Source organism: Sus scrofa, chromosome 1 (genome assembly GCF_054392235.1).
Source record: "Sus scrofa isolate SSC_HxYL_T2T_F1_AM1 chromosome 1, Sscrofa_HxYL_maternal_Yorkshire_Landrace_v2.0, whole genome shotgun sequence".
NCBI classification, from domain to species: Eukaryota; Metazoa; Chordata; class Mammalia; order Artiodactyla; family Suidae; genus Sus; species Sus scrofa.
Window position 1 is genome coordinate 26,029,906 of NC_139383.1, and position 20,536 is coordinate 26,050,441.

The window sequence follows — 20,536 nt, forward strand, 5'->3', positions numbered from 1 at the left end:
CTTTTCAGTGGACATTCATGACTGGCATGCTGTCCCCAATCCAGGCTCCAGATAGGTATGTGCAGTGCCCTTGGAAAGCCCAGGGCATGGTGGCCAGGGTCCACACTGGCCAAGTCATAATGTCCATCCACACCAAGCTGCAGAACGAGGAGTATGTGATCGAGGCCCTTTGCAGGGCCAAGTTCAAGTTCCCTGGCCGCCAGAAGATACACATCTCCAAGAAGTGGAGATTTACCAAGTTCAACAAGGATGAATTTGAAAACATGGTAGCAGAAAAGCAGCTTACCTCAGATGGCTGTGGGGTCAAATACCCCACACAGAAAAATGGCCCTGCACTCAAGAGAGCCTTGGCACTGTCCCTTTCTTACACCTGCCCACCCATAAACCCTACTTTCCTGCCCAAAGGAAAGAAAGGGAGGAAGGATGATGGAGCAGGGAGAGCTAGCACTGCAAACTGATCAGTCTAGGGACTCTGGGGAAAAGCACTTATCAAAAGAGGCCCGTGTTGAACAGAAACAGCTAGATCCTTTACCTGTCTTGCCTGGTCTTGGCAAGAGGCCACCCCGAGAAAATTATGCCCTCAGTCTCCCCTGGGTACTGGCCACCTACCCTCCCTGTCTTGGCCTCAGCTTAAAAGCTAAGGTGGACCCTGATGAAGCCAACAGTTGGAGGCTGTCGGCTAAGCACACATCTTGCAGCTGGATGACAAGTCTTTTCATGAAGGGGGACCTACATGGCACATCTCCATGCCTGCCACAGTCCACCCCCTGCACTGTGTGGATCCACTTCCCCATAAACACACAGAGAGAAACTCCTCCAGGGCTCTGCTGAATTTATCTTCCTGAGGGGGGACTTAGAAGAGTTTGGTGGCACCCATTATAGCACCTTCCTGCAAATAGTCTCCAGGCCACAACTGGTACTCCTCCTCCCCCTCTTCCACGCTAAACTTTGTTCACCCTAAGCTGTCACCTCTGCTGGACTTGGTGGCTTTCCTGATAGTATGAACCAAGCTGTTATTCCAGAGGCTTCTGAGATCTGGGAGCCAGGGTGGCTGCACTTGTCCAATTGGGTAATGAATACAAAGTTTGCCCCAAGTAGGTCCTCTAGTTCTGCACATCATGTAACAGTAGGCTTGCCTACAATTCAAGATCAGTTACCCCTGACAAGATGGTGACTATTCTTGCCAACTGGTCCCTGGACACAAAGAGACTAAAGTGCCCAGCTGACAGCAGTAGGTTGAAGTTCAATGGAACTCTTGCTGTGCTGCCAGTGGAGAGGGTACCCCTTTGAGAACAAGCACCTCTGGCTCTACAGAGCCTAGAGTCTTAGGTTAGAAAACCCCGAGTCCCTCAATGATTCATTGGGAGTGACTTTGATAAATGGGGTCACTCCTCTGCTACCCTTTGATTCCCAGATGCATGTGTCCTTCCTATTGTAGACACAGCACCTTATATGTTCTCTGATTTAGTAAGTTACTGTGTCTGGGAGGTGGTGCCCCATCTTGGCAGGGTATTGCCTCCAGCCATGCACTAAAGCAGATCATTCTGAGTCTGTCAGGCCAGCAGCTTCTAGGTGGTACAGTATACGAGAGGACCAGTGGATCCTATGACCATAGGCTAACCATCCCTGATTGGATGTTATGATGTTTAGACCTTGAATTAGATCGTCAGCAAATCCATGCCAATGGATGAGAGATTTTGTAAATTTCTAGGTTGTGGTGCTGGTCAAGGCTCCATGAGCAGGAGAGAAAACCATACCTACAATAGCTCTCCACCCTTGTGCCAATGAACAGTTGGCCATTCCAGGAACAAATGAATCTCTTATACTTAATTTGGTATCAAATGACCAGTTGGTCTTCTCACAGACTTACCAGGGTCTCAGCATTCATATGTATTGCTGGCAGGTTGAACTTTCAGAGTTAGCATTATCTAGTTTGGCCTTGGTAAGTGGGAGTCCATATTCCTGGCGGGGGGGCGGGGGGGCACGCATAACCTTCATCTGCAACCACTGCCACTGCTATATTTGTGTTCATTGTACCAGCCTCAGGGCAGGTGCCAACAAAAGCTAATACCAACAGGCAAAGTCATTTCGTCTACGTGGTTATTTAGTGCCTCTTCCGGTGGTTACTTTCTCATGATAACATGTGACACGAAGTTTTTCAGGTTCTGTGCCTGTTCCCATATGTCCATTCACATGCCTCTATCTCCGGACCTCCTTGTCTCAGTTCTATTCCTTCCTTTTCTCTCCAAACTCCTAACCAGTTGGCCAAGCCATTTGCCACTGCCGCAAGTCCATATATATTTAAAATTTTCTCCCTCACAAAGTGAATGACCAGGTCCACGACCAAAAATTCTGCCCTTTTTTGGCAGAAAGAGAGGAGCTGTTTTTTTTTTTTTTTTTTTCCTTAATTCTGTCTTTCAGTGTCACCCCTGAGTGAGGGTGTAATGCAGCTGCTGTCCATCTCCAGCTTGTCCCTACGTCATAAACCAACTCATGGATGAACCAAACCCAAGTCCCTGTCCTACTTTAGCTGATCTTACAGGTCCAAACAACCACAGGGAGGGAGGGGTGTGGGTGCAACCGTGATGACATGGGGATGGGCTGCCTGCTCACAGGGGCTTGCTGTGTGCTCTGGTCCTGCTCGTGCTTGCTCCTAGAGGTATCATTTCCATCCCATGATAGAACAGCCTACTGCTGGTTCCACAGACCTTAGGGCATGGTGGGTCTGATAGGACCTAGCCAAGATGGGCAGTACTGGATATATCATCACTTGGTGTCTCATGGTTCCTTCTCTGCCAGGGCATAGTAGCACTCCAGAAGATGCTGTTCTAAAAGCAGGTAATTTTCTCCTGTGCTTCAAAAAGTCCTGCTTTAGGACCCTAGGGACCTGCGTTGTGATTCTCCCATGGGGTTTTTTTGTTTTATGGGTTTTGTGTTTTTGTTTTTGTTTTTGTGTTTTTTGTCTTTTTGCCTTTTCTAGGTCTATACCTGCGGCACATGGAGGTTCCCAGGCTAGGGGACTAATCGGAGCTGTAACTGCTGGCCTACACCACAGCTACAGCAACTCAGGATCCGAGCCGCGTCTGCAACCCACACCACAGCTTATGGCAACACCAGATCCTTAACCCACTGAGCGAGGCCAGGGATCAAACCCAAAACCTCATGGTTCCTAGTCGGATTCGTTAACCACTGAGCCATGACTGGAACTCCATGATTCTCCCATTGGGTCTTATCATAAATTTCATACTGCATTTTTCTTTACTATTGACACTTTCAATACCGTAGGATCTACCAGATCACACTGTCCAATTTGCTGTTTCCTTCATATCTGTCACTTCTGGGTCTGTTTCTAATGATTGATTCCCCCCCCCCAATTATAGGTCGTATTCTTCTATTTCTTTGAATATTTTTTCCAATGATTTTTTTTTCTGTCTTTTTGCCATTTTCTTGGGCCACTCCCATGGCATACAGAGGTTCCCAGGCCAGGGGTCTAATCGGAGCTGTAGCCGCCAGCCTTCGCCAGAGCCACAGCAACGTGGGGTCCGAGCCGCGTCTGCAACCTACACCACAGCTCACGGCAACGCCGGATCGTTAACCCACTGAGCAAGGGCAGGGACCGAACCCGCAACCTCATGGTTCCTAGCCGGATTCCTTAACCACTGAGCCACGACGGACACTCCTCCAATGATTTTTTTTTTTAATTGGATGTTTAGAACTGTGAATGTTGGGAGTTCCCATCGTGGCGCAGTGGTTAACGAATCCGACTAGGAACCATGAGGTTGCGGGTTCGGTCCCTGCCCTTGCTCAGGGGGTTAACGATCCGGCGTTGCCGTGAGCTGTGGTGTAGGTTGCAGACGTGGCTCGGATCCCGCGTTGCTGTGGCTCTGGCGTAGGCCGGTGGCTACGGCTCCGATTCGACCCCTGGCCTGGGAACCTCCATATGCCGCAGGAGCGGCCCAAGAAATAGCAAAAAGATAAAAAAAAAAAAAAAAAAAAAAAAGAACTATGAATGTTAGATTGCTTTTGATAGTTTGTACTGTATTGCTTTAGATAGTATTAGGCTTTATTCAGGTGCACAGCCAAGTCTTTTGGAATCAGTTGAACACTTTCAAGGCTTCCTTTTAAACTTTGTTAGGGGAGGTCCAAAGAAGCCTTTGGTTTAGAGAAAATTTAACCTCACTACTAATGTAATACCCTTGGGAAAACTCTACCTGATGCCTTCTGCATTGTGACTTATTTCCACTCTTGCCAGCAGGAAGAAAGGCTGTGCCCGGCGCCAATGTGATCTATGACTCATTTGTTCTACTGCTTCCCAGTGTTCATTCCTTGGCATGGGGATTGTCTCCTTACACCTTCACACATTTGAACTTGGCCAAAGACTCAAGGGGGCTCACTGAAGATCTGCAGAGTTCTGTGCGTTTCTTCCTTCTCTCCTTGGCATCCCCTGATGCTAAACCCTGTCTCCTCCACTGGGTTAGACCACTGGCCTCTGTTTGCTCCACGACCCCCCGCCCCACTTTGCTGCTTGGAAATGACGTCCAAGCCATAAGTTTGAACACTCACTGGGCTCCCCTTTCCATCCCTTCTCTCAGAGATCACGATCTTGTGCTTGGACTTTCTCTGCCTCCTGTTTCACCATCATGGCCAGAAATGGATGGTCATCTGGGGAGCTTTAAAAAGCACTGCTCAAGGGAATACTGCTTTTACTTACCACCCTCATTGAGGGAAACTGGGGTTAAGAGACTTACACTCTTTCCTCCAGGGTCAAGGAATCAGTGTGGGGTCATCTTACTTGCCAGGTATGTCACTCTTGATTATATATTCAGGGATTGGGGAAATAACAGAGGAAGGGCTTGCAGACCCAGCGAACCCACCATAAGTCAAACTTTGACTAGAACTCCATTTCTTTTCTAATCTCCGAATGCTCTCACTTTAAAACGGGAGGGGGAGCTTAAGAATACCCTAAGTTTCTGGGTATGAAATGTCAACTCGAATCATGATATATCTGGATGTTTTCCTTTCTCCAGTGTGTAGCCACCTGAGTAAATGGCCATAGGACCCTTTAGAAAAATACTAGGGGAATCATTACTGTATAGACTTGCTGATATACTGCAGTAACGTTGCCCTAAGGACCCGGTCATCTCGTCAATCAATGAGTTTTGGGTCTGGAAATGGCAAGAGATTGTAGTTTTTGCAATTTTTCGGTGGGGAGGAATTGATCCCAGCCCCTTGCTTATCCATTCTTGCTCTCTTAATTATATATAAAGAATTACCAGGGAGTTCCCATTGTGGCTCAGTGGAAACAAATCCGACTAGGAACTATGAGGTTGCTGGTTCGATCCCTGGCCTCGCTTAGTGGGTTAAGGATCCGACGTTGCTGTGAGCTGTGGTGTAGGTCGCAGATGAGTCTCGGATCTGGTGTTGCTGTGGCTCTGGCATAGGCCGAGAGCTGTAGTTCCTATTGGACCCCTAGCCTGAGAACCTCCATATGCCGCAGGTGTGGCCCTTAAAAAAAAAAAAAAAAAGAATTACCATTATTGCTTACCCTCTCTGTTTTGTCCCTAGGGATGCCATATTCTTTATTTATTTATTTATTTATTTATTTATAGCCATAGCAGAGGCCTGTGGAAGTTCCTAGGCCATGAGCTGCAGCTTCAACCTATGCCACAGCTGCGACAGCACTGGATCCTTTAACCCACTGCACCAAGCTAGGGATTGGACCTCTACCTCCTCGGTGACCTGAGCCACTGTAGTGAGAATCTTAACCCCCTGCGCTGCAGTGGGAACTCTGGGATGCCATGTCCTATTAACTACCTTTGTGACACCTTACAGGTTGGGGTCCCTTGGCTGCCATTTTGACCTTTGTGTTTAATATAATTAACATACCCTGGCTTTTGTGGTTAGCACCGCCACCTGGGCACTGCAAGATCTTGTCGTCGCCCACATTGCTGTCAGCAAACCAAGTCTCACCCCAACCTTGCCAGCCAGGCCAGACTGCAGAGGAGAGCCTCCGCTGAACCCTTGGTGATGCCCATGCCTCCCTCCCCAGTGCCTTCCCTCTGGCCTTGGTAATGGTGGGTCCTCTGAGCCTTCCCATGGAACACAATTTTTATGGATGAAATTATGTCCTTCCAAAATTCATATGATGAAGCCATTGATCCCAAGTGATGATGTTTGGAGAGGGGCCTTTGGGAGATAATTAGGTTTAGGTGAGGTCATGAGAGTGGGCAGAGCCTCCGAGATGGGATTAGTGTGCTTACAAGGAGAGAAAGATACCAAAGGTCCCTCTCCCTCTCTACATGACAAGGTGCAGGAAGTACAGAAAGAAGACGGCTGTGTACAAGCCAGGAAGTGGGTTCTCACCAGGCACTGACCCAGCCAGCACCTTGATCTTGGACTTCCCAGCCTCCAGAAATGTGAGAAATAAATTTCTGTTGTTTAAGCCACCTAGTCCATGGGGTTCTGTTATAGCAGCCTGAACAGACTAGGCCAAAAATCCTCTGAGGGATTATGTCTTGCCTCACATGATATACGTACCCTTGCATGCCCCCTTCCACGAGACCTTTCATTCCTTCCTCTGTTACCTCTCCCAGCAGTTCAGGCATTTCAACAGGTCTGTCACTATTTTTCAGGCTTCCAGGAGCATCCCCAAAGCATTGCATTTGCTCTATCTCCTGGAGCTTTACTCACAGTGTTCAATGCTGTATCTTCAGCAATATTCCCAAGTCAGTAAACTTTCTCTTATCCAGTCTTATGTTCTGGCACTTCTGACCAAGCACCTTCCGAGCCTAGTCCCAAGGTACCTTCCTGGCCCCTGTCAGTACGTGTTGGTTAGGCTATGCAGTAGCTTTGGCACATTGGCCATTTATTCCTTCATCAGGCCCAGCCTGGCCTCTGCCAGGTTATATGGTGACAACCTTGGGTAGATACCTGGTGGCCAGGATGGGATGGGGACACCTCCTAGGACCACCGGTTACGTTATGGGGAAAAGACGTCTATATTCTTTCCTCAAGTCAGAGTGGGGGGAGGGAGAGAGGGTACTTTTACTCTTAGTGGAGGAAGGGTGGGCCTCTTCTGCAGGCCCAGAATGTTCAAAAACCTGTTCGGGGCATCCCTTAAATAGCCCCATTTCCTGTTCCAGGTTTGGACCTTGACATGGGCAGATCGGGCTTGGTCGAGCATCTGTTAGCGGTCGTTACTTTTACCATCCAATCCTGTGCTTGCCTTCTGTGTGAGGTGAGGACTTCTTAGCAAGTTATCAAAGAGGCTCTGGCCCTCACACTTAGTTTTAAGTCACACTCTGTTAAGTGACCTCAACATTTCATTATCCCCCTGTGGGACAGCAACCCAACTCAATAATAACCATTCAAGTCTACTGTCCTTGTACTCATTATCCACCCCACCCCTTATGTTTGAAACACCTGAATCATTCACCGGTCATCGCACCCCAGGATGCCGTTCTTTCTAAATTCTTATTGACTAGACAGCCTCCTTGTGCAAGGAGCTGTCCATAGGGATGGGGGCTTCTTAACCAGCCAGGCAGTGAATGACCTCATCCCAAAAGGCTGTCTTACGGCCCATGATCTTGGGGCCATTCTGATACAAGTTGTGCCCATTTGATGCTGAGACAGAGTTGGGAGTACAAAAGATGTCACCATACCTTGGGCAGGGAAGCTGTCAGACTATAACACACATCTGACCAGCCTGCCAGGGAGCTCTGGAGCAAAAGCTGTTTATGCGAAGGGTCCCAAGTTAGACAGAAATGCCTAGGTCCTTGTGCCACCCCTTGTTCAGTCTTTGGCTGGAAGATACTAGAAAAAAAGCATGCCATCACCTCCCACTGCCTTGCTCCATTGTAGGCTCGGTACCCCTGAAAATAGTGTCTCCTTCGATCAAAATCTGCAGTTGATCCTGAAGAAGGCAACCGCTGGAGAAACCAGCTAACCACAGGCTGCACAGGTGGACTGCGGTCCTTTCCTGAAGGTGGATCCGAATGGCACACCTCCCTGTGCTTGCCTGCTGCAACTCCAAATCCCAGGAAAGATAAGGCCATTCTTTGGCCACAATACCAAATAAGTACCAGGAATGGTTGATAGCAACTTCGCATCGATGCCAGCTTCCCACAAGTAACCTCGCCCCTAAGCCAGGCTCCCAAATAACACGCATCAGCAGTGGCCTCATTCTGGTAACTGCCCCTCTGCAACTAAAGCTCCACCCATTCCTGAGTGATTCTGAAAGGCCGCTAATCCTGCACTCTATGCTTCCTGAAACCCTGTAGGCGTCAGCAGTTTTCCTTGTCCAGAGAGACAGTGTCTTGCAAGCACGGTGCTCCCTGTTCCGCGAGCGGTATTCGCAGCTTTGTTCTCTATCCTGAGGGTGGCCTCTTCTTGGACACGGCCACCTCTGTTCCCAACAATCCCCTTACCCCACCTCCAGGCTGTCCCTGAGTGGCTCCTTCTCATCATTCTCATCATTTAGCCTGTCTCTTCCTCATGAAGGACTCACCCCCCCCATGTGATGGCCACTGCACTCCACCCAGCCACCCGCCAGCTTGTCCCCCTGCCTCACTGGTATTTGCGCTCTCTCACTCTCCAGTCCACGAGGACAGGGGCCCTGTCCTGCTCACCGCTATTCTCAGCTGGAAGGAGGACTAACTAGAGGGTGGGAGATGTGGTTGGCTTGATGGTTACAGTCATTGACAGGGGAGCATTTCTGCCCATCACCACATCCCGGCCCCTGGACAGAGAGCAGAGCCTGCAACACAGGAGGGATTCCACAATGACTTCTTGAAGAATGAATGAAAATGAATGATGGAGTTCAGTGGTAATGAACCTGATTAGCATCCATGAGGATGCAGGTTCAATCCCTAGCTTTGCTCCGTGGGTTAAGGATCCGGCGTGAGCTGCGGTGTAGGGCGCAGGTGCAGCTTGGATCCTGCATTGCTGTGGCTGTGGTGTAGGCTGGCAATTGTAGCTCTGATTTGACCCTTAGCCTGGGAACTTCCATATGTCACATGTGTGTCCCTAGAAAGAAAATAAATGATATTTCAGTGGACCATGTAGAGGGAAGAGCAAGATTTGGAGAGGGTTAAGTGATGACTGGAAAGGAACGAATGAATGCACTGAGTTTAAGTGAATCGTTTTCAGACCGTAAAAAACATATGACAGATTGACATGTGCACCATGTCTCTGAAAAACCTCCTCGAAACCTAGAGCTCCAGGGAAGCCTCTGGACAACTCTTTACAGAGGAACTGGATAATGAAGGCAGGGGCGAGATGGGAATTGCTGTCCTTGTAAGGGTCTGGGGGAACCAGAATTTTGTTTTGGGGAATGTGGAGCATCAGGCAGACCCAGCCTATGATTGGTGCAGGTGGGAAGGGAGAGCCTGAGATGAAGGAAGGGCAAATTGATGGAGCACAACTTAGAGCAACAGGAAAGGCGGAATGTTTAGCCTCAGAAAGAAATCTAGATGTGAACTTCCTATCGATAAGAAAAATCTCAATAGAAATGTTGAGGGATATTTTGTAGTCCACGTCAGCTGCAAAATTAAAATAATTGACCCATGACTGTGAGAAATAGTCTCTGCATTGATTGATTTCAGGCTAAAAATATTTCAGTTTGCGATTTATGGACCAGGAGGAGAAAATAGGATACCCTGGATCTGAATAGTATAATATTGCTTTGTTTTTGTTTTTTAGGGCTGTACCTGAGGCATATGGAAGTTCCCAGGCTAGGAATTGAATGGGACCTGCAGCTGCTGGCCTAAACCATAGCCACAGCAATGCAGCCTGAGCTGAATCTGTGACCTACACCACAGCTCATGGCAACACTGGATCCTTAACCTGCTGAGCGAGGCGAGAAATCAAACCTGCATCCTCATGGATACTAGTCGGGTTCATTAGCTCTGAGGTTCCCATTGTGGGAACTCCAATATTGCTTTTTTTATTGAATGTGTTGCAAATTACAATTAAATTTTGGCAATCAGAAATATCCTTTTCTCATCTAAAATGGAATTCATTGCATAAGAGATGCCTCTTTTATACAGAGCTGTGGAATAAATATACAAATATTTACCTTAAACCAGTAAACGTTAGTACTGTGGACATTCATCAGTGGGAGGACTAGAAGGTGACCTACAGTTGGTTTCAGTGAATGAGCTAGAAAAGAAATTTATTTTTGGCAAACACAAACATGCAAAGGATCAAAAAATACTCCATGTAAGCAAATACTTTTGGAAAGTGATTGTCTGAGATTTTAAAATGTAGATCCATATACTAATTTCAAAACTGGAAATACAGCTTGTTTTGTACCCCAATTACAGTCTAAGAAGGTACTTCTGAGGTCATGATCATGTTTATTCTGCATGCACGACATGCAGCAAGAACACCTCCACACAGTCCCAGCCACTGATGGCCTGAGAAAGCTACACTCCCGAACACTGACTGCCAGTGGGTGCCCCATTGCCTGGGCTGGAATCGGCCTCTGTCCTTACAGCTGCCTCTGGGACAAGTTACCTAACATCTCTGTGCCTCATGACTTAATCTGTCAAATGACAATACAAGGTCTCATACAGGGTTGACTGTGGGAATTTACATGAAATAGTGCATCTAGAAGACAATCCATAAATGGTTAGCTATGGAAACCATTAATAAGGTATGTTGGTCTACTGTATCCAGGTTAGGGAGACTAGTGTTAAGAGATATCATCTAATATTGGGGCTGAAGGGACCTTGAGCATCATCTGGCCTCATCCTTTCATCCGCTGGATATTCAAGTCTCCCATATAAGTGATCACATGGCCCCTGCCTGAATGCGTACAATAATGGGAATGAAAGTAATGTCATTTGTGGGCAGCTTTACCTATTGGGAAGTTACTGAGCTCCAACCTGCTCTCCTTCATGCCTACAACATCATCCCCCTGGAAGCTCACAGTAAAGCTGTGATCTTCCCATGAGAGGCTTCCAGGTATCTGGATGTGACATTGTCCTCTCCGGGATGGTTGCTTTCCAGTAATGAGGTCAGGATTCCAACCTCCTTGCTTTTGCAGCAACCCACACTTTGAATAATGAGTCTCTCTCTCTCTCTCTCTCTTTTTTTTTTTTTTTTTTTTTTTTTGCTTTTTAGGGCTGCACATACAGCATATGGAAGTTCCCAGGCTAGTGGTTGACTTGGAGCTGCCAGCCACAGCCATGCCAGATCCAAGCTGCGTCTGCGACCCACACTGCAGCTCACAGCAATGCCGGATCCCTAATCCATTGAGTGAGGCCAGGGATTGAACCTGCATCCTCATGGATATACCAGTAGGGTTCATTACGCTGAGCCACTATGGGAACTCCCTGAATCATTTTTATATGACCTCCAGAAATACTGCCTACTTAAAAAATTCAAATGAATTTAAAAATTCTATGTTTATATACATTTCTTTTGGGAAAAACAAGCCTTTCTTGAGGATCAAAATAAAACAGGAAGTCCCTAACTTCACAAGTGTATTCTTTGTCATGAACTATTATCAGCACTTTGGGAACTGTGTGAGTTTTTCTTGTGTAGTGAGGGCAGTGGGCAGAGAGGGAAAGGGGCTCTCAAAGAAAGTACCAGTGGCGGCCACAACAGAAATTTGATTTTTGTTTCTAACCAAATTTCACCTCTCCAGGCTTGACAGCCTAGTAGTTCCACACAGGATAAACTTTAACATTTTTATCAATAATATCTGGAGGAGGTAACATCCAACTGACACAAAGCCAAGGAGAAATAAGACAACATGAATGTGATAAAGTGAAGAAAGAGGAAGTAACAGGACGTTTCCCTGGAGCCTCATAGAAATAAAGGCCAATTTCCATGTTTAAAGAATTGTGTCCCCTGTTATCTGTGTATCTGAAGCATCAAGGATGAAAAAGGCACCGTGGAAATAAGCTCAATTCACAGTGGTGCTCTCAGGTAGAAAAACCAGACACAAGAGCTCCCGTCGTGGCTCAGTGGTTAACGAATCTGACTAGGAAGCATGAAGCTGCGAGTTCGATCTCTGGCCTCGCTCAGTAGGCTAAGGATCCGGCATTACTGTGAGCTGTGGTGTAGGTCGAAGATGCGGCTCGGATCCCGAGTTGCTGTGGCCGTGATGTATGCCGGCAGCTGTAGCTCCAATTCCATCCCTAGCCTGGGAACCTCCATATGCCAAGGGAGGGGCCCTAGAAAAGGCAAAAAGACAACAACAACAAAAAAAAAAAAAAAAGAAAAAGAAAAACCAGACACAGTTTGCTTACAGGTAATGTTGATGTCTATGTTAAACAGAAGTTTTGCCCCTGGCAATGGACTTGCCCTCATTTTCTCATTCCGTTTCTTTGGAGGGTTCATTTTTCTGAATCAACCACACTTCATTATTTCTATCCAGCAATTCGAAAGGACTGCTGTAGCCTGCAGTGTAGTAAACCTTTTCATCGAAAACTTTTCCTTCTTCCCTCAGCACGCTTGCTAATGTCAAGAGTTGTTCTTGGTTCTTTTGGGCACTAGAGAATCCATCGAAAGACCTACAAGGGAGACAGGAAATGACCAGCAATGATTTTAACACTGAGGCAAAAGTCAGTCGAAGAAGAAAAGCAGGGGCTGGATGAAACGGATCCTGGATGGAGCACAGCCTCAACGCTGCTCCCTCTCGGCAGCTGAACTGACCCTTCCTGCCTCCGATTCCCAGGCAAGGCAGGGGTGGGGGAACCCGGGAGGAGGCATGCGTCCCATCTGTTGGGCAGATGTGGAATTTACACCATCTCATGCTCTAACATGGTATTTCTCAGACTCTAATATGCTTGGGTGTCACCTGGAAAAGCAGATTCAGGAGGTCTGGGGTGGGGCCTGAGCGTCTACATTTCTAAAACTCTCCTTGATGATGTGATGCTCCTGGTCAGGGGACCACCATGAAACCCCCTTAGCAGCCTCTCCCAGAATTTCCATTTTCTAGCATTTTCCTTCTCTTTTTCCTCCTTGGGAAAAAAGGCAGGCGGTGTATCACAGATGAATATAATGTAGTTTTGACCTTATGAACTTACAGTCTAAGGGAAGAGATGGGCATTTTGGCACCTCTCTCTATGCAGTCCGAGAAGAGCTTCAACAGAGATGGAATCAAAGTGCTCGGGAGCACTGAGGATAGGATGACCTGGGAGGTCAGGTGTGTCTCTCAGGTGGGTCTGGAAGGGATGCTGGTTTTGCCGGGCAGAGAAAGCGGAGGAACAAGAGAAGAACAAAAGTCCCTCAATACAAAGCAGTTTCCTAGTGAGGCAGAAAATGAGGTCAGAAAGGTGAGTCGGAGCCAGAAGGAAGAACCCTGTATATCATCCTAAGGCCTTTTGAGATTATTCCAAAGGATGCTGAACAGAAAGTAACTTGATCAGACCTGGATGAGAATTTAGGCAGTGAGTTGAGAACTAGATTGGAGAGAAGGAGCCAGTTAGGAGGTTACGATGGGGATGGGGAAGAAAAGACTGTTAAAGTATCTGAATAAAACATGGGGAAAAAAACTTTAAGTATAGGTTTTAATGTACATAAACAAAGCTATCCGGAGATTCAATCATGACAGCACGCTGACCTGGATGGGTAGCTGTTGTGTAAATAATGGTGAATTATTTTTTGGCCACATCCATGGCATATGGAATTTCCCCTGGCCAGGGATTGAACCCGGGCCTCAGCAGTGACTAAGCCACTGCATAGACAATGCTGGATCCTTAACCAGCTCACCATAGTGGGAACTCCTAAACATGGTTAATTTGAAGGTTAAGAATAGGAAAAACAGAAACAAAAATATATCTAATGTGCCTTCTTTAGCATAAGTTTTTTTCTTTTTTTCTTTTTGCCTTTTCTAGGGCTGCTCCCGAGGCATATGGAAGTTCCCAGGCTAGGGGTCGAACTGGAGCTGTAGCCACCGGCCTATGCCAAAGCCACAGCAATGTGGGATCTGAGCCGCATCTTCGGCCCACACCACAGCTCACGGCAACACCGGATCCTTAACCCACTGAGCAAGGGCAGGGATCGAACCCGCAACCTCATGGTTCCTAGTCGGATTCCTTAACCACTGAGCTACAACGGGAACTCCAGCATAAGTTTTATTATCAATGTGCCAATGGAAAAGATCATTTCTGCCATTTTTCTGATAAGATGTAAGCTTTCAAGGATACAGGCCATGCCTGTTCTATTCAACAATGTCTACCAGGCATCTGGTCATCCCTGGCATGCAGCACCTTTTTTTTTTTTTTTTTTTTTTTTTTTGCTTTTTAGGGCCACACCTATAAAGTTCCCAAGTTCCCAGGCTAGGGGTCAAATTGGAGCTACAGCCACTGGCCTATGCCACAGCCACAGCAATGTGGAATCCGAGCCCTGTCTGCAACCTACACCACAGCTCACGGCAACACCAGATCCTTAACCCACTGAGCAAGGCCAGGGGTCGAACCTGCCTCCTCATGGATACTAGTCGGATTTGTTTCTGCTGCACCACAATGGAACTCCTGCAGTATATTTTAAATCCTAGTTGAATGAGTAGAGGAATCTACATATGCACGCGTATATAAAATAAAACGTTGACGACAACTTGGTAACCTAACCCTAACCCTGTAAAACTGTTTGTAATTTTCAGTACGTTCACTGAAAATGATAATTCTGAATGACGTGTTAAGAGATATTTTGGCTCTTAAATGTATCATTTATTTCCTTAAGGAATAGCCAGCTTTTAATATGTTCTGCCTAAAGGGAATTGTTTCAGATCTCACTTCTTCATTAAAATTAAATCTTGAGGAGTTCCTGCTGTGGTGCAACAGGATCAGTGGTGTCTCTGCAGCACCATGGGGGCAGGTCCAGTCCCTGCTCAGGCACAGCAAGTTAAAGGATCCAGTGTTGCCACAGCTACAGCTCAGATCTGATCCCTGGTCCAGGAACTCGACATGCCATGGGGTGGCAAAAAAATAAAACAAAATCAAATCTTGAGCCTCCTACCTACAAATCCTCTTTTGTCCCCTGAATACACAGTGTTCTGCAATGATTTATCCATGACTTTACTCAGGAGCCTACCCCACCCCTGACACACCTGCTTCACCAGGAGCCGAAGGAGACGGGCAGAGCAACATGTGGCCATATTCTTGAGGCAGTTGCAGTCTATAATTAGGTCTTTAGAATTTAGAATAACAAGACTGAGTGGCTGGCTGACTGGAGAAAAGGAGGAAAGCATCACAGACAAGGTGCCATTTGATCTAAGTCCTCAAGGATGAAAATGGGCTCTCCAGGAAGAGAAGGAAGAGGGCGCTAGTCCTATCAGGCTCACATTCTAAGTATTTTAGGTAAATCAACTCATTAGATCCTCGTGGCACTTCTGTGAGATAGGTAGGTACTATGATTATACACATTTTACAGCTGCGGAGATTTCGGCAAGGGAAATATGAAGAACTTGTCTGAGGTCAAAAGTAAAGAGATGTGGAAGAAGTGGCCTGTTCACCAAGGGGGCAGGTGGGGGAGCACAGTGGTCAGGGAGACAGGTTGGGGCCAGGTTATGAAGGCATCGTGTACACTGTGAACAGTTTCAATGTCGCTCTGAAGCAAGAGGAACAGAGATTTTTATTTTATTCTATTTTATTTTTTAGTCTTTTTGTCTTTTTAGGGCTGCACCTGCTGCATATGGAGGTTCCCAGGCTAGGGGTCTAATCAGAGCTGTAGCCACCGGCCCACTCCCGAGGTCACTGCCGATGCCAGATGCAAGCTGCATCTGTGACCTACACCACTGCTCATGGTAACACCGGATCCCTAACCCACTGAGCGAGGCCAGGGATTGAACCCACATCCTCATGGATCCTAGTCAGGTTCGTTAACTGCTGAGCCATGAAGGGAACTCCCTGACAGAGATTTTTTAATGCAGTAACAGTTGCTATTACGTGCAGTTGCTATTGTTGTAAGGGAGATCAGGGGTTCCAGAGTGGAGGGTGGGGGACAGAAGAGGGCTGGTGGGTGGAGAGAGCAGCTGGGAGGCTCTTGAAGCAAAACTGTTAAGATTCAAGATTGAGGAGTTCCCTGGTGGCCTGACAGTTAAGGACTCAGTGTGGTCACTGCTGTGGCCTGGGTTACTGTTGTGGCTCGGGTTCAATCCTAGGAACTTCCGCCTGCCACGGGTGCAGTAGGTCAGGGGGACCTGAGATTGCTAAGTGTCAGAGTATCTGGTGAGGGTCAGGCCTGTGCCAAGTACTGGGGTAGCAAAGCTGACTTAGCTGTGGCACCTGTAAGGTGAGAGCCCTAGGAAGTAACAGCAGGGAGAAAGGGAGCAGAATCAGGACCATTCCTGAGGCAAATGGGCTGGGTCTGGGGACTGGCTGTCAGGGAAGAGTGCGCTGATAGGGTCTCAGAGGTCCTTGCTGGGGAGTCTGTCAGGCTGAAGAGGCCTTTTTACTGAAACAGGCACTGCAAGGTCAGAGAGTTTGGGACCTGGGGGAAGGCTCATTTTCAGAGCTGTTGACTTTGATCCCCTGTTCCAGTCGCCACGTGGAGATGCCCAGCAGGCAGGGAAATCAAGGCTGGAGACACTAAATTTGAGAGGGAGTTGAATCGGCATGAACAGATGGCCTAGAGCAAGTCTGCTATGACGGGAGGGTCAGTAACAGGCATCGGCAGTGACCTCGGGAGTGGAGAGTGGATGTGGCGCCACTGGAGGGAGAGAACCAGGAGAGGAATGACACAAGTGACCTTCTGAGAGTTACAGGGTAAACATGGATCGCACGAAGGCACTGCCCTTGAGTGACAGGTGCAAGTGCACTGCTGAGGGTCAGGGTGACAGAGGCAGCTTCAAAGAGGGAGCGCAGGTGCCTGGGGTTGTACCGGTAGGGCAGGTACGTGAGAGCTGAGGAAACAGAGACAGAGGGACGGAGTCTAACAGGTTAGTAGTGCAGAGAGCGTGAAAAAGGAATAAAGGGAACTCTAATATGAGACTATTATCTTATATACTGGGGGAGGTTTTTTAAAAATACCAACAGGGAAAATTTAATATAAAGAATGAGTTGAACAGGCATCAGAGGTCTGAAAAACTGAAAAGAACCCGGGAAACCAACAGAGGCAGGAACTGCAGGAAGCAGCTACCATCCTTTTGGCTCAGGGAGCAAAGGCAAGAGCTTGGGGTCTCAGAACCTAGCAGTGGGGAGGAGGGGTCCCATGCATGCAGTGTTTTAAGGCATTTTTGTTCAGAGTTAACTAGATGGCAAACAAGGACAATCTTATGCTTTTGGGGGGGAGTATAATTTGTATTATGTCTTATTTGTTGCAGGTAAGCAACAGACTCCTCATTTAATGAGTTATTTCTTGCAACAGATCCATAGTAACATAAAACTAAGGCACTAGGAAAACACAACAAAAGGCATGAGACCTGTTTTTAAGGAAGGGTGAAAGGCATAGAAGCTAAATTGCAGAGGAGCTAAACTCCAAGTGCTGGCAAGTAAAATCAGCAGTCAGCAGGGCTATAAATTATCTACCACTTACCGTACAAACACCGTCATTTCAGCTCTGTCTTCAATGAAGACATTTGACTCTGTAGGCCTGGGCGGATCAGATTGCTGTTCAGATGGGATATACAGGGAAATGGTAATGGTAGACTCGCTAAAAGGACCTGAACCCGGCTCCACGTAGCTTGTCACTGGAGCTGTCATCTTGATTTTCATCTCTGTGCCACAAAACATATAGATTGAAATGCAAAGGACACTGTGAAAGCAGATTTAGACTACATTTAAAATCTTCACCTAATTTTTTTTTTTTTTGCCTTTTCTAGGGCGGCACCCGAGGCATATGGAGGCTCCCAGGCTGGGGGTCTAATTACAGCTACAGCTGCAGGCCTACGCCAGAGCCACAGCAACTTGGGATCTGAGCCGAGTCTGCAACCTACACCACAGCTCACGGCAATGCCAGATCCTTAACCCACTGAGCGAGGCCAGGGATGGAACCCGCAACCTCATGGTTCCTAGTCGGATTCCTTAACCACTGAGCCACGACGGGAACTCCCAATATTTATTATTTTTTAATCGGAGTTTCTTGATTTACTTTATTCTGTTGCCACAAATACTTTTAAGATAATTTTCATCTTAAAAAAAAAAAAAAGGCCAAAATGACAACTACCCACTGGCCACACTGAACACTTTCTGTACTATTAATATTTTTCATTAATAAATTCCATAGTCTTAGGGATAGAAGGGAAAATGAGAGATCACTTAGACCAGATCATTATTTTTACAATTCAGAAACTGAGGACCCATTCACTAAGTGACCTGTTAAAATATAAACAGCCTCAGAACCAGACCAGAAGATGTATCTTGAGACTCTGAGTCTTGTGTTCCTATACCTTCCTACCTCCTGATGTCTCTTACCCTACCAGTCACCAAATCATCTCAAAGCATTAGCATGCAAAGGCCTTAAGTTGAGTTACACAGAGGCCCAGTTGAGCCAGCAGAATCAAGGACAAGGAGAACAGGGGCAGAAAAGCACTGCTGAGTACTGCTCTCCTCTAGAGGCTGCTAAGAGTCCTTGTCTTCAACCATTAAGTGATGATCTGGTTATTTTTCCATTCTAAAAGATACTTCTTTAATAAACGAAAACTCAATGAGCCAGAGGACCGAACCACAATATAGTATATATAATTACAAGGTAAATTGCCTTCACCCTTCTCGTTTTTGCCTTGAATGTAGCTATTCAGCCGGGTAAAGCCAGTCTGGATGGCTGAATCCCAGTCCGTAGACTCCACTGAAGTGCTGACCCACTTGGCCGGTCCATAGTGGCGGATCTCATAACTTCCGGGCTAAGATGGAACAGGAAAAAGTTGCGGAAGCCAGTCTAAGAAGGTACAGCGTGAGATGCAACAGTACAGGTGCCTTAATCCCGGGTCCACCTGGGACGGCCCGCCCAGGGGCTGTGCCCCTGGGGTCCCGCCTGAGGTTCTGGCTTCTTAGCTCCGGGCACGGCCCCTCCCCCGCACTCCCCAGTTGGAGATACAGGAGGCCTCGCCCCACCTGCAGGGGAGCGGGGAGTCGGCTCAGCTCAGGTTAAAACAGGCCGCTGTTCTGCCATCTCCGACCAGAGGTCCCACCGCGGGTTCTGGGACAAGATCGATTTTTGTTTGTTTGTTTGTTTGTTTAAACCTCAAAGAAAAGAAATTGAATTGTAGCCAGTACCTAGGTCATGGCTCACCGACGCATTTTCCCGTTTGTGCAGGGATGGGACTCATATCATTCTAAAAACTATAGTTTTTACTTAAATAACTCTACGGGACCTTCCGGCCTCATCGCAAATCAGCCAGAGGACGGCCGCGCGCTCTCCTCCCCGCGGTCCGGCCGGCATCCTCCGCGCTCCGCGACGGAGCCTACCTGGGGGCCAGTGTCCTCCGGGGCCTCCCAGCCCGGCGTCTCCACTGCCGGGGCCTCCGAGCACTCGGCTGTCCTGGGGTCCGGATCCAGCACTTCGGCCATGGGCGGCGCCGACACTCCAGGAGAAGAGCCTGGTGAGCTGCGCCGGGACAGAGGCCGCGCCTGGGCCACTCCGGGCCGCCCCGCCTGCGTGTCCCCCAGTCCCCGCCCTGCAGAGGCGCGGCCCCCCTCCCCGCAGTGCGGGATCCCCGTGTCCGTGGGACACTGCCAGGCCTGGGCCGGGAGGGGGCGCTGCGACCGCGATCCCGACCCCGGGCAGCTCCAGCTGGCCACTCTGGTATGCGTTCCCTCTGAGACAGGATGGTAGGATCCGTCTTGCCCGGCTTTCTTTGGGGGTCCTTCCCGCCCCGCACTTGTTTTAAAAAGGCGTCCACTGTGGGAGCCGGGGGCGGAGGCGGACAAAGCAGCTGGTTGATGGGGTTTCTGGTGTAACCGGTCCAGGAACCTCTCCCGCAACCCCACCCGCGCGGGGAGCCGGTTCTGCTGCCGGGTCCACTCCTTGGGAGGCATGTGATCGAGGCCCATCCTCATGAGTGACCTCAGCGAAGTTGGCAGGAAGTGGGGCTGGGGTGGGAGTACACTTCTTCAGACTCTGACCTTGGCTGTCCCAGTCTGCACCCCTGTGTGTGGAGGGCTCCCTGCGAGGGTTGGATCCCGGGATCCAGCCAGGGGCGAGTGACCCCACTCGCACCTAGACAGCTGCTTCGGTCCCCAACAGCCGTCAGGGATCCTAGGGGAAAGAAGTGGGTGGGGCCACAGTCACACTTGGAGAAAATTTTCAACTATCCTGGTTTCTTGTCCTTTCCCACCTCCCCACCCTGAAATGCCCTCCAAACCCCTGAGTCATCCTGCCAGACCTACCAGGTGAGGAAGGTGGGGAGGGAGAGAGAGAAGAAGAGAGGGAACAGGAAGAGGTGGCCAGTGATGGTAAAAGTTTTTGTAAGACAATTATTGAAAAACATTCATATGTCATGTAATTCACTCATACACGGTATACCATTCAATGGTTTTTAGTGTATATTCATAGTTGTGCAACCATCAGTACAATGAATTTTAGGACACCATCATCATCCCTCCAACCCCTCCCCCCCCAGAAACCCTATTGAAACCCCTTTAGCC

General features: G+C 48.1%; 1 protein-coding gene across 3 annotated transcripts; it reads right to left on the bottom strand.

Moving 5' to 3' along the window:
- Positions 1–10,143: 10,143 nt before the first annotated feature.
- On the bottom strand, positions 10,144–19,553 carry HEBP2 (heme binding protein 2). 3 transcript variants are annotated; one of them, XM_001928562.6, is made up of 4 exons: positions 19,358–19,553; positions 18,657–18,792; positions 17,487–17,667; positions 10,144–12,520 (listed from the first exon to the last, which is right to left on the bottom strand). In XM_001928562.6, the coding sequence occupies exons 1-4, from the start codon at positions 19,457–19,459 to the stop codon at positions 12,322–12,324; spliced, it is 618 nt and encodes a 205-aa protein (XP_001928597.3). In that variant the 5' UTR covers positions 19,460–19,553; the 3' UTR covers positions 10,144–12,321. The 3 variants fall into 3 exon arrangements, 2 of the variants coding, with proteins under 2 accessions (XP_001928597.3, XP_005659235.2); XM_005659178.4 differs by having other exon boundaries at positions 18,651–18,792; XR_014845451.1 differs by lacking the exon at positions 10,144–12,520 and adding an exon at positions 15,582–15,706 and having other exon boundaries at positions 16,663–17,667.
- Between the last annotated feature and the right edge of the window lie 983 nt (positions 19,554–20,536).

Coding starts and splice junctions, on each gene's coding strand:
- HEBP2 (XM_005659178.4), bottom strand. CDS start 19,459: ATGGCCGAAGTGCTGGATCCGGACCCCAGGACAGCCGAGTGCTCGGAG. Junction 17,668..18,650: donor CAAAAACGAGAAGGGTGAAG/GCAATTTACCTT, acceptor TTTGTGGCACAG/AGATGAAAATCAAGATGACA. Junction 12,521..17,486: donor GAAATGACGGTGTTTGTACG/GTAAGTGGTAGA, acceptor TCTCCCTTGTAG/GTCTTTCGATGGATTCTCTA.